General features: G+C 37.8%; 1 protein-coding gene across 3 annotated transcripts in view; it reads right to left on the reverse strand.

Annotated features, from left to right (window-relative positions):
• Window positions 1-8,013: 8,013 nt before the first annotated feature.
• PIK3CG (phosphatidylinositol-4,5-bisphosphate 3-kinase catalytic subunit gamma) overlaps window positions 8,014-12,561 on the reverse strand; it is a 33,236-nt gene continuing 28,688 nt past the window's right edge. For all 3 annotated transcript variants that reach the window (XM_018068043.3, XM_018068042.2, XM_008921318.3), the window contains one exon: window positions 8,014-10,021. In XM_018068043.3, the coding sequence (XP_017923532.1) occupies window positions 9,740-10,021 (282 nt within the window). In that variant the 3' untranslated portion in view covers window positions 8,014-9,739. The remainder of the gene's footprint in view (window positions 10,022-12,561) is intronic.

Here is a 12,561-nt window from a genome sequence, read left to right on the forward strand (position 1 = left end):
AGGACAGAAAAGCCACTTTTATTCCAAGCAATTCAGCTTGTTCATATGAAACGTAAAAAGGACATCTTGAGATAAGGGTGAGTGCCTAATAGCTGTTTTCAAGACAAAGAGCACTCAGTTAAGAAACAGGGTACATGTCAAGGAAGTTTTAAAGCTTTACAGCTCAAGAGAGGTTAAAGAATATCGAATAGGCTACAGAACTCTATCTCTTCTTTCACTACTCCAAGCAAAGGGGGAAAAAAATCCCCCAAAGCCATAAAACTTTTATTCTCTAGCCCTTTTCTACCTGGAGCACCACCTTCTCTGGTTCTGAGCGCCTCTATGCTGATTTTCAACTGAAGTTTGTTAGAAAAGGCAGCACCCCACTTTCAGGATTCAAGGACAGCTCAGTTGGTGTGACCAAACCCTGCATGAGGACTCTGCCACACCTGGCCAGTTTCAAAGCCATTTCTAGCAAAAGGCATTTACCATAGCGAAGTACCCTTCTCAATTCTTCAAAACATCAGAGCTAATGTAATTGCAGCTACTAGTTCTCAGCCAGCAAAAGGGTACCTAAACTTCTAAATTGCTGGTCCCATTGCTCCTTGCTCCTTTTGAGACATTTCTAATTTTCCCTCTGAAAGATGATGATCCACTGAATAATTAGCTAACTTCTTAAATTGCTTCTTACCTGTTGTTTGTGGAAGATACTCCCTAGCTGTAGGTTGGAAATTTAAAAAATTCTCTAGCTCAAAGCTCTTTGCTTAGCACATATTGGTGGTTCTCTCATGCAGTTAATCAGCAATACAGAAATCCTTCCTGTTGTTCCAGTGCACTTGATTCTTCTTCTCCTCCACCTTTTCAACTGGAAAAATAATGGTTCTTTGACAATATCTAGTGTAGCTTCTTACATGGAAAGCTCAATAGAGAGTTTTCCCTTTATGTATGTGTAGACCTAATTTCAGTCAATGCTGATTTCCTCCCTTACTTCTGGTTCTCTCTGAGCATAACTGTTTTATTTGGAATAAATCAGAGCAACTACATTCTCCAGATCTCAGTGGTTTCCTCTGTTGTTCTCTGTCATGATCTTTTAAGTAGTTGTGTGCCTACAGACCTTTGTGCCTGGCCAGCTTTCACTGTGGAAGTCTGACATTTTATTGCTCAGAAGCATTTTTGTAAATAATCCATTTCCAGTGTAAGACTGCAACTGATTAGTTTCCTTGGGAAAAAGATCAGAAGCCCTGAAGAAATGGAAATGTCATGTTCCTGTGTTGGTTTAAAGCCTGTTCTTGGACCTTGTTGATGACCAAGTCACTAAAAACTGAACCAGTCTGTCTGAGTTTACAAGGATATAATCCATCATAAGAGATTCACAAAGTTGGTTTTTTTTTATTTTTTCCTGGATGAGCTCATTTTCTGAACAAAGTAAACCCATATATTACATTAAATAGGTCTCTCACCATTGTTTATTCGCAGGTCTGTTCTTTAAAGAATAAGCCAATTCCCTCTCAAATGCAGCTCATTTCTGTGACCCACTCTGACAGCTGTGACAATCTGTTTGTCACAGACCCATTGGTATATATAAATTTAGATATTAAAAGTAGCTGGAGGTGGAATAGTCTTATTTGTGGGTTTAAGACCTTAAAACATAGTGTGAAGATTCACACCTGATCGGGTTTTTTAAAAACAATGACATTACTTTTTAACTTTGCACTTCAGTGAGTTCTCTTGCAAAAGTGAGTCTTACCTGGGAAAAAATACTGCCCTGGAAAGTGCCACTTATCCTCCATACAGTATCCAGTATGATTCTATGGCAGTGTGGGAACACATCAGGCTGAGGCTGGTATTGGGCAGTTTGCCATTCTGGGGCGAATTGTTTCTGGCTCGGTATCATATGCCTGAGGGTGGCATGTGTCTTCTCAGGAAGGACAAATTGCTCTCCTTCATGTTTGGCAAGCTCCTTCTGGCATGCCAAAGAAGCCTATATTTAGTACTGATACTGTTTAGCCAACAATCTGGGAAAATTGTCATGATGATGCGACTAGAGATTTACCGAGGCTGTTTTCCAAGAGCTGAAGAAGACATGGTTGAAGTGGGCTTTGAATTTCCAGCTTTGAGTCTTGTTACTCCTATTTTCTCTGGGTACAGTACATCCTGCTCCCATCCTGCAAGCCTGCAGTGTTGCAGCTTGAACTAGAGCTCATTTACTCTGATTTGGCATTGGTGGGATTCCTACAAAGCTGGCTATTTTGATATACAGCTTGGTATCCAAAATTTTGCTCTCCATGTTCTGTTGAATCTTGGCTGCAGCTGCCTCCTTTCCTGCTATCCCAGTGACATGTTCTGTCCTGGCTACCTAAAGCTCATTTGCTCCCAGGTGTGCTGAAAGCAGAGATCCAGAGAGCATCAGCAACTGTTCTCATCAAAACCCTCTTTGCCTGTTATCTGCAATGGGCACGTGACTTATGTACAATTCAAAAAGCTCCTGAGATCAAAGGCAATGTGAGCCCTGACACTCCCTGTGGGAATTTCACCTCCTCTGTTCTTTCCCCTTGTGAAACAGCAACATCACAAACCTCCCAAAGAAGTGCAGAGATTATCTTGAATGGGGATATATTTCTTATTCATCTTATTTCCATCCCAAATTTGCCACAGGGACATTCACTGTTCAACAAGAGCATCTGAAGATCCTTCTCCTGGAAGGCCATGCCTATGGGAAACATGGTCTTGGTTATCTACTATTTGTATTAAGTTGAAGTTACATTTTCAACTCTGTACTTAAGCTTTGCATACATAGCAGTGTTAGCAAGAGTATGAAAGAAATTACCTCTTGAGGAAAAAAAAGGCAAATACCCAGTATAAACATGATTTTATTGCCTTTATTTAGGTGAAGGAGTGGAGATCCATATGGGATGAGCTAAACTAAACAGGCTTTTTATTAACAAAACTTTTCAAACACATGCTCTGCTCACAACTCAGCTGAAGATACATGAAAAAAAAAGATTAGGAGGGCTCTAATTTCCTGTTCCTTGCTTAAAAAAATCCATGTAACTATTTGCTTGTGTCTTGCCACACATTCTCATAAGCAAAGGAGTTCTGGAGTTATCCTTAAAAACATTGTCAAAATGTACCATAATCCTTTGCTTGGGCATTTAAATATTCTCTTCCATCTGAAGCAAGTGTTGCTTTTGGTTCTTGTAGCTATAGCCAAAACATGAAAAATCATCTGTGCTTGGGTTGGCTGTATTGGAGTTTTCTCTTCTATATGCTAAGTAGGAAGTTTCCAGGGCTGGCTAATACGGCACACGTTTTCTCTTCATTTGTGGTTTCAGTATTGCTGGCAGCACAACAAAGAGCAAGGTGCTTCCTTTTTCCCTGTATGTCCCTTCTGTGAGCATAAAAATTAGATTGTTCTGCTGATTCAATTACTGTGAGGACAGATCATCTTCTTAGACTTCTTGTCACAAAACTGACATTTCTTCTGGAAGTTTTAAGTGATTTGACACCTCTTAACATGCTAAAATTTCTAGCTTGTCTTCTAGTGAACAAATGTTGATTAACAATTCTTGGCATTAGAAACAACTCACAGCTTTTGCTTATTTGCTTAGTTCAGGAAGGTCCTGACAACCTTAATTTACTTTGATTAGCAGATGATTGACTATTTTTATATATTTCTCAGCTTTCTGTCCATTGGGCCAAGAATAATCTGGAGAGCAGGTTGTGCATGTCTGAGACATCCACCTTGTGCAGACCTGTTAAATCTCTCAGATGTTTGTTGTTGACTATTGCTTTACTAAATTCACTGCAGGTCCCTTATCTAGCAAACACTGCCACATGGTAACTCATGGCTATGAACATTCTCAAGGTCATAAACTCTTTCTAGCCCATTTATCTGCCAAGAAGGTATTTGCTTGCATCTTCCAATGGAGACTCAGAGCACACAGCTCATCCTGGCACGTAAACCCTGACTCTACATCCATGTTTGCCAGGACTGCTGTCACCGTGTCCCCATTCCCCTGGGAAGGCTGCAGCTGCACCCAGTGGCCACATACTCCCCACAAGGCTGGTGGCAATCTCCACAGGACCTTCAAGCCTGTGGTCTTGTTAGAAGCCACTCTTCACCCTTGCTTTGGTGTGCTGTTGAAATGACAGAATCCCAAAGATGGTCCTCTGAAAAATTAACATGTGTAGCTAATTAGCATCCCCCTAGAATGCAAGGTTTGTGGTGGCATGAAGAGTAATGCCTTTGCATGAGCCATCAGCTTGAATTGAAAGGTCCCTGCCTGAAGTGGTTTGGTTTCAGATTTCTTAAAAGTTACTGAGATCTCCTGGGTGTTTTATCTTCCAGGTAGGCAGAATTACTGTTTTACAAGGTTTGGAAAATACATAATATTCTGTGGAAAAGAAGCAGGTTTGTAAAAGAGAGATCCTGTCATGAACTTCATCAAAATGAAGGATAGCTTTGGCTGGAGAGAGAGCATTTCCTGAGGAGACCTGTTTATTTCACCAAGATTCTTTTGTACAGACATCTGACAGATGAGCAGAACATCTGCCATCCTGCATCAGAGTCTGTCCAGGCCAGTATCCTGTTCCTGACAGGGGCCATCTCCAAATGCTTCAGAGAAAAATGCATTTCCATCATGATGGGAAATAACTTCCTCATGTGATGAGTTTAATGCCACTCCCAGACACTTGTTGGTTGATTTGGGGAAGAAGCACTAGACCAGTTGTTTCTTTGCCTTTTGTTTTGTTTTGTTGTTTGTGGGGTTTTGTTTGGTTTTTTTTTTGCTTTTGTTGTTGTTATGGTTAATCTCAGGTTAGTTAACTATAAGTATACTGAATAAAATTCAGCTCTGGCTATATCTTGAATTGTTAATGAACTCTATCATAGAACTGCATTGTGGGAGCAGATTTCTTAGGTTATGAAACATTCATAGGCCTCATAGCCTTTTGCAGGATAAGTTTTGATAAAGGAAGATACATTCAAAGGCAAAGGAGGATCTGTTACAAAGTCTGAGCAGTAGTTTTAAAACTGTTTTGTACTACTGGTCATTAACATTTCTATTTTCTTTCTCCTTTCAAGGCTCTTGCCTGGGTATTCTTCATTACATTAGATTTGACCTTTCTTTGTGTATCTACTTGACGCTTATCTTATAAAGAAATGCTGCTATCTACAGGGTGTTATTTTCCTTTTTTTTTCATGCACCTAATAAATAGATCAGTGGTAAACTCTGGCCATAGACACTAGACCAAAGACAGCTCTGAGAGTGTGACCAGCACTTAAAAACAGTGACTCCTAATGCTGAACACCAGAGTGATTGCACCTGAATGTGGGATGTGCTCTCACTTCCTACATACAGCACTTCTGCCATACACAGGTCTCTTTTGTCAGCTAAAATTAACTGGCACATGTTCTTGGCAGTGCTGCTGCTGTTTCCAAAGTGACAGCCTCTTCTTTTGCGTCCCCAGGAGAACACCTGAGAAACGGCAGATCTTTCTCTAAACGCTGCCTCCCTGCCTTCCCCAGCCTGCGGAGGGCTCTTGCCATGCCGAATGCTGCTGGGCACCCTCTGAAACAACAAACCCCCATTCCCAGGGTAGGAAGGAAGTTTTTCCTGTCAAGTGTCCACTTGCTTATTATCAACAGGCAGGTCATCAGCCTCTCTCTTACTGGGTATGAGACTTACTGATGCTCAAAAAGCCAGGAAAAACCATGTCCTTCTGACTGTCTCCTTGTATCAGCAGACTAGAACGAGTCACCAATTCCCCTCTTCTCTAATGACATAAGTATGTACAAACCTCACGTGGGTATAACCATGTCATTTTTATTTTTGGTCAGTCCTTGTTATTAACCATGTAACTGCAGACAAACAGGTTTCTCTTTCTCTCTGCTTTCTCTTCTCCAGCATGAATCTTATTTTCTCTAAGTGTGCCACAAAGTTTAGAAATGTATTAGTGCCTTTTCTGGCTAGTTCTGCCTCCAAAATGCAGAGTGGGGTAAGCACAGCATCAATTTCTTCCTGCGGACCTCTATCCAGGAGAATCAATGATTTCTAGAGTGTTGTTTCTAACATACATTGTGTAAGTTGCAATTAGAAGATTCATGAAAGCACATCAGTGCTTTTCAGAAACTTTAGTACTACTGGGATGCTCAAAGGGCACACCGGACCCTGCAGGTGTTTTGGTATCCCAGATTTTAATTTTAATAATTTCTTATTTTCAAGACTACTTTACACAAACTACATTATCAAGTCATCAGCACAGAGTCTGTAATCTACATAATCCCTGGCACTCATGTGGATTTGCAGAATGCTGCTGGTAGACAGGAAAAAGGTTTATAATGAAAAATATAAGAGTTGTAATTTCCACTGATATTTTTCTCAACCAGTTGTTTGTATCTGTATTTCTGTAGAATTGATCACATTTTAGAAAAAAAACCCTGTTAAACATGTTAAATGAGGCTAAATACTCTGGTAATGATAGTTAAATACCTCTAACAAGTGCAAACAGTGTTTTCAATGAAGATCTAAATATAATCATGCTGTACATCTTAGCTCCATTTCAACTTCTCTTCCTGTCCTGGAATATAATTAGGATGGAGCCTTGGGGACACACTCATCACTAACCAACATCTTGATGACCTTGCTGGAGCCAAAGCATATGTCAAATCACAACCAAGTCTGAGGAACTGACTCCAAGAATAGATTCAAATTTCCACTGTTAGGTGCAGTAGTAATGTGAATTAAGCTACCAAGCAAATATAACATATCTTAAAGACAAAGTAGCCCTTAAAAGCAATTTTCAAAAAATAATCTTAAGACTCAGGAGACAATGATGATAATTGAAACCTCTCTGCATGCTGTGTTAGTTAGAGCCTCTAAAAAATATGGTTAGTGACTAATTTACATTTCTGATTTACAGCCCCTAAACCCCAGCTATTCTGAAGGGTCAGTGTGTTTATGCACTGGAAGACTCAGGAAATTCTGGTTCAGCCTCCTGTCCTGGCAGTGGTGTCTGTGCTAAAGCTCCAGCTCTCCAGGCCTTGGGTATGTAGCTGCCACTGCAGACAGGGACGGCCGTGTTCTGCACTGGGACATGGGGATGTGTACTCATGCCCACCTCCTCACCTGAAAAGCAGTTCCACTCCACCTGGAAGCTGCACTGCCTCAAACCACATCTCTGCACTGTTTCTCCCTTGTGTCAGGGCTTGCCAGAAACAAAGTCAGTTGTGGGTGGAGCTTTCCAGAGGGACATGAAATCCAACCGATAACCGGCCGTACGAATGTGCAGCTGTGTACAAGCACAGGGCCGGTGCCCAGGGCTTGCTCTGTAGGTAAAAAGGAGATTTGGCAGCTCCAGAAGTCAGGCTGGCAAACATCCAGCACTCAGAAGACACAAGGCAGCCTAGCACTGCCCAGGCAGCCCAACCATATGCTTCATGGGCAAGGAAAGCAATGAAGAGTCTGCAAATTAGCTCAGCACGGAGGTGCTCCAGATGTGTGTAACAAACGTATACAATTCAATACAGCACATTGTAGAGTGCTGATAAAAATCGTCAGCCTAAGTTTAGTCTTGCACTGAACTGCTTTCCTCTGGGTACAGATCTCTCATAGACTTTTTCCTGCAAATGCAAGCTGCTTCAAGAGTGCCGTTTCCTTTGAAGTTATGATTAGCATTTATTTCCCCATGCTAGAGTTAATTTAGCAGTAGATCTACTTACTTTTTGAAACCAGGAACTTACTAAAATCTTCTTTCTTTATAGAACAAACCAGGAATTAATAAAGTGCTCTTAGAAAGTGGCAACATTCTATTCAAATTTTACAATTACAATAACTGCAATTCTAATACTATACACTATTAAAATTTAAGATACTTGACATCGTACAGAGTTACTAATATGGAACTAAATCAATTCCTCTGAGTGGGACTTTGAATATGATTTCTAACTGAGATTAAATAGTCTTTAAGAAACTGGATAAAAAAATATTTACATGTATTTTGGGCTAAGCTGCTTTTTCATAAATAATAATCAAATGAATAGAACATGTCCATTTATTTCAGATCTATAAAATACAAATCTAAAAATATCATTTTACAGACAATATTCACCATTTAGTTTACATTTCAGTATGGTCTTAAGCCTTGCACAGAATAATAATGTAGCAGAATAACAAAACAGTCTACATTTTAACTTTATAGATTTCCTTAACTAGAGTCTACCATATACATCAAAAATAGTTGTGCACAGTAACCAATTAAACATCTATTTAAAAAAAATAGATTGGCTACATCTCATAACTGAGACACCAATTACAGTACATTTATTAAAAATCCTTCAAGAATGCACTCAGTAGTAACAGTAGTTAAAATCATAACTATTCTGAGAAATGATCAAAGCAAATGATAACAGAATTTTAAAAATTCAGTTAATCATTTATATGTAATGTAAAGGCCATGTAACACTACAATAAAGAAAGAAATTACATGGGCACAAGTGCAAAAAAGCAATATTGTAAGCCATCTTCTTTCTTTGGTAAAAATCAATTAGCAGGAAGTATACTATAATAATTCAAATTGAAGACTAATTCAGGCTATACTTTTTTCCTTTCCTACCATAGGCAGACTTGATGATTTGCAGGCATCCTACAGTAGAAAAGTTAAAATTCTACTTAACACTGCCCATTTTCTCCTCTTTTAAGTTTAAATATTGGAATTAAAGATAAGGATTTTTTTCTTTCATAAATAGCTTTTCAGTAGTATAGTCTCTTAAGGAATTTAAAAATAAATAACAAAATATACACAATTTGAAAGATTACATTTAATTCCTTCTAGGTATATCCTGAAAATATATCGCCAAAGAATAAATAACTTTGGGTTTCTCAAATATTTGGTCAAATGTCAATTACTCTTATATAAGGAGTTTTCTCTGAGGGATAAGGAATTACCACTGCTTTTCCTACAAAGCTTTTACTATACAGGTGAAATTTTAATAACTTCACAGTAAGAATAGAATCTCTAATATAATATGGATGTTCACCATTAAAAAGTACAATAAAAAAATCTTTCATAATTAAACCTTCAGAATTTCATGTTCAAACCTGAGGAACTTCCAGGTAACTATGAAGTTGTCCTGGCAGGAAGGACAGTCAAGCTGAGTTGTCTGTGTCAGGAGGCTACAGTAACAGTAAGGCAATTTCCTCCAGTGGTAGAACCAAAGCTCTTTTCTATTGACAACATATTAAAAGTCCAGAAAAGACAAATGTTGAGGAAGGGACAAGAGAAGGATGTTGGTTAAGAACACTTGAGTGTAAGTCATCCTGAGACAGGCATGGGCTGCCTACAGGGATTTTACTATAACCATAGATTATAAATAAATTCTTCTGGTTTTGAAGGACTTGACTGTCATGAACAATTAAGGTAATGTCACAGGGGATTTGTAGGTTACCATCTTACTCAAGCTCCTCATATTTATCTGAAATTATTACTAAAGAAAACATGAAAAATGCAGGCCACATCAGCAAAGCAACTGGTTAATAGAATTCATCCAGCAACCTGAAGTGTCATTAAAAATTAAAAAAAAAAAATTAACTGCAGGAAGACCTTCTGGAGGGGCAGAGCAAAGTCCTTGCCTTTTTAGATGATCCATTTAAGCTGCCAGCAAAGTAAAGGCTATTTTGATTGCTCATTTATTCAGAATTCATAAATAACATGTAGATTCACTAACCTCTTATTCACACCCACAGCTAATTTACATAAAATATTAAGCAGAATGCTTTTCTACTCCTTGTTTGATTCCAAGCACAAGATGTAAAAACCAGTTAAATTGCACAGTCCAACCCTTATCTCTGCAAACCTCTATCTGATCAAGGAAATGCTTTTTGGCATCTTCTTCACTCTTCCCTACTGTCAGTGCATCCCTGATATATTCAATATCTTCTTTGCTGGTTAATTGGGGCATTCCAGTCATTAGCATCATGGAGAACAGGATGATCAGCAGGTTTGTGTGGTGTCGAAGAGCTAAGTAAGCCTTCACACATATGTCCTACGAGAGAGAAGAGTTTTTTGTTAATTAATGAGAAGAGCCAAGAGGGATGGGGGCAGAAATTTCACAGGACTCCCATTAACCAATGCTGTTCAGTCACTCATGTCAGAGGGAGGAGACCCAACAGAGTCACTCACCTGAGCAGAGACACGACCTGCTCACCTCTGCATCTGGTGTTCAGTGTGACTTCATTTATCACCCCACGCTGGGGCAACGAGTGCTGTTTTGGTGTACAAAGCAACAGCTCTTCCTAACCATACATTAATCACTAAAAATCTCAGCTTCACCAAGATCTCAAATTAATTTCCTTGCCATAAAATTTCCTGTGGCTGTTAAAAGAGACAGCAATAAGTCATTGTCTTCCTTTCCAATTGGGATGTTCCCATTTAAAGACCATGGCTGGAAAGTGATACTGGATAAAGCAGGGGACTGCTCTTCATTTTGTGTAGATGTCTATTAACTTTGCAGTGGTGACAGTTTATTTAACGAGGAAGATTTTTCAGGCCTGGTGTTCTAAGAAATATTTCCCTCTGACAGCTCTAGTCTTCAGGCACTCTGCCTTGCTGTAGGACTTCTATCTTTATGTACTGTCAAACTGGATTCCACAGACTTTTTTTATAGCATTTTCATTTCCATGTATAAATAATCTATGCTTAACAACATAAGCTTAAGAAGAATGAAATATCTACAGCTTGGAAAAACATGCAATGCTTTTTTAAAATTATATTTAATGATAAGTGACTAACATATAAGCTGAAATTATTTCTTTTATTAAATTTATTTCTCATTTACTATTAGAAATAAGAACAATGCAAAAAAGACATCAATCATCAATCAAGTAGAAACTAGGCCTGCAATGCAGTAATGTAAAAACATGAAAAATATCTCCATGAAGGTTGTTATTAATAAAACCAAAGCTGAAGCAATGCTAATTTTTACCCAATTAAATATTCAATTTAACCTTTCCACAACTGTATATTAATTTATCGAAGAATTCTTAGGAAATCTAAATATTTTAATGTAAACTTCCATCAAATCCCATCAGCCCTCTAGAATGCTTTTTTTTTTTATTTAACAAGCTGTGTGGGTTTTTTCGTCCTCTGAAACAGGAAGATATGCACAAATAATCTTAACATCTATCACTGTTCACATGAGCAACACCAGGACACCCAACCAGACAGGTCAGGAAGATATTAAGGAAGGAAGGTGATGTATTGAAGAACTGTCTGTACGATTTCTTTTCTTTCCTATTGCCTGGAAACTAAAATTTTTCACTCTGTTTCCAAAAAAATTCTGTCCTGAAATAAGATCATATTTATGAACTCCAATGCTAGTTTAGTTCTAGCAAAGCAGAAGATAAATTGCAGTGGTCAAAGTACAATTTACAACAGAAAACACCATCACTCTGCCTTGCTGTAGGACTTCTATCTTTATGTACTGTCAAACTGGATTCCACAGACTTTTTTTATAGCATTTTCATTTCCATGTATAAATAATCTATGCTTAACAACATAAGCTTAAGAAGAATGAAATATCTACAGCTTGGAAAAACATGCAATGCTTTTTTAAAATTATATTTAATGATAAGTGACTAACATATAAGCTGAAATTATTTCTTTTATTAAATTTATTTCTCATTTACTATTAGAAATAAGAACAATGCAAAAAAGACATCAATCATCAATCAAGTAGAAACTAGGCCTGCAATGCAGTAATGTAAAAACATGAAAAATATCTCCATGAAGGTTGTTATTAATAAAACCAAAGCTGAAGCAATGCTAATTTTTACCCAATTAAATATTCAATTTAACCTTTCCACAACTGTATATTAATTTATCGAAGAATTCTTAGGAAATCTAAATATTTTAATGTAAACTTCCATCAAATCCCATCAGCCCTCTAGAATGCTTTTTTTTTTTATTTAACAAGCTGTGTGGGTTTTTTCGTCCTCTGAAACAGGAAGATATGCACAAATAATCTTAACATCTATCACTGTTCACATGAGCAACACCAGGACACCCAACCAGACAGGTCAGGAAGATATTAAGGAAGGAAGGTGATGTATTGAAGAACTGTCTGTACGATTTCTTTTCTTTCCTATTGCCTGGAAACTAAAATTTTTCACTCTGTTTCCAAAAAAATTCTGTCCTGAAATAAGATCATATTTATGAACTCCAATGCTAGTTTAGTTCTAGCAAAGCAGAAGATAAATTGCAGTGGTCAAAGTACAATTTACAACAGAAAACACCATCATCTTATCACAGGGAATAGTTTCTCTCCATGACACCAGGGGAAAAATAAGAAAAAAAAGAAAAAGAAATTTTACTTATGCATTATCAACTTCAAACAGGGAAATCTTGTCACAAGAGTTAGTCTGTGTTTTGTACCCTTTGAAAGAGATGAAAGCTCTTTACAGTTACACCAAAGAAGGTTTTACATTTCTGTATGGATGATGATAGAATAAAAATGCATTATTTAATGCAAAAAATTTAATACAAAAACTATCAAAGATAATTTTAGGCACATTATTAATAGGTAGG

Source organism: Manacus vitellinus, unplaced genomic scaffold (assembly GCF_001715985.3).
Source record: "Manacus vitellinus isolate BGI_N305 unplaced genomic scaffold, ASM171598v3 scaffold_13_pilon, whole genome shotgun sequence".
In the NCBI taxonomy this organism is placed as follows: Eukaryota; Metazoa; Chordata; class Aves; order Passeriformes; family Pipridae; genus Manacus; species Manacus vitellinus.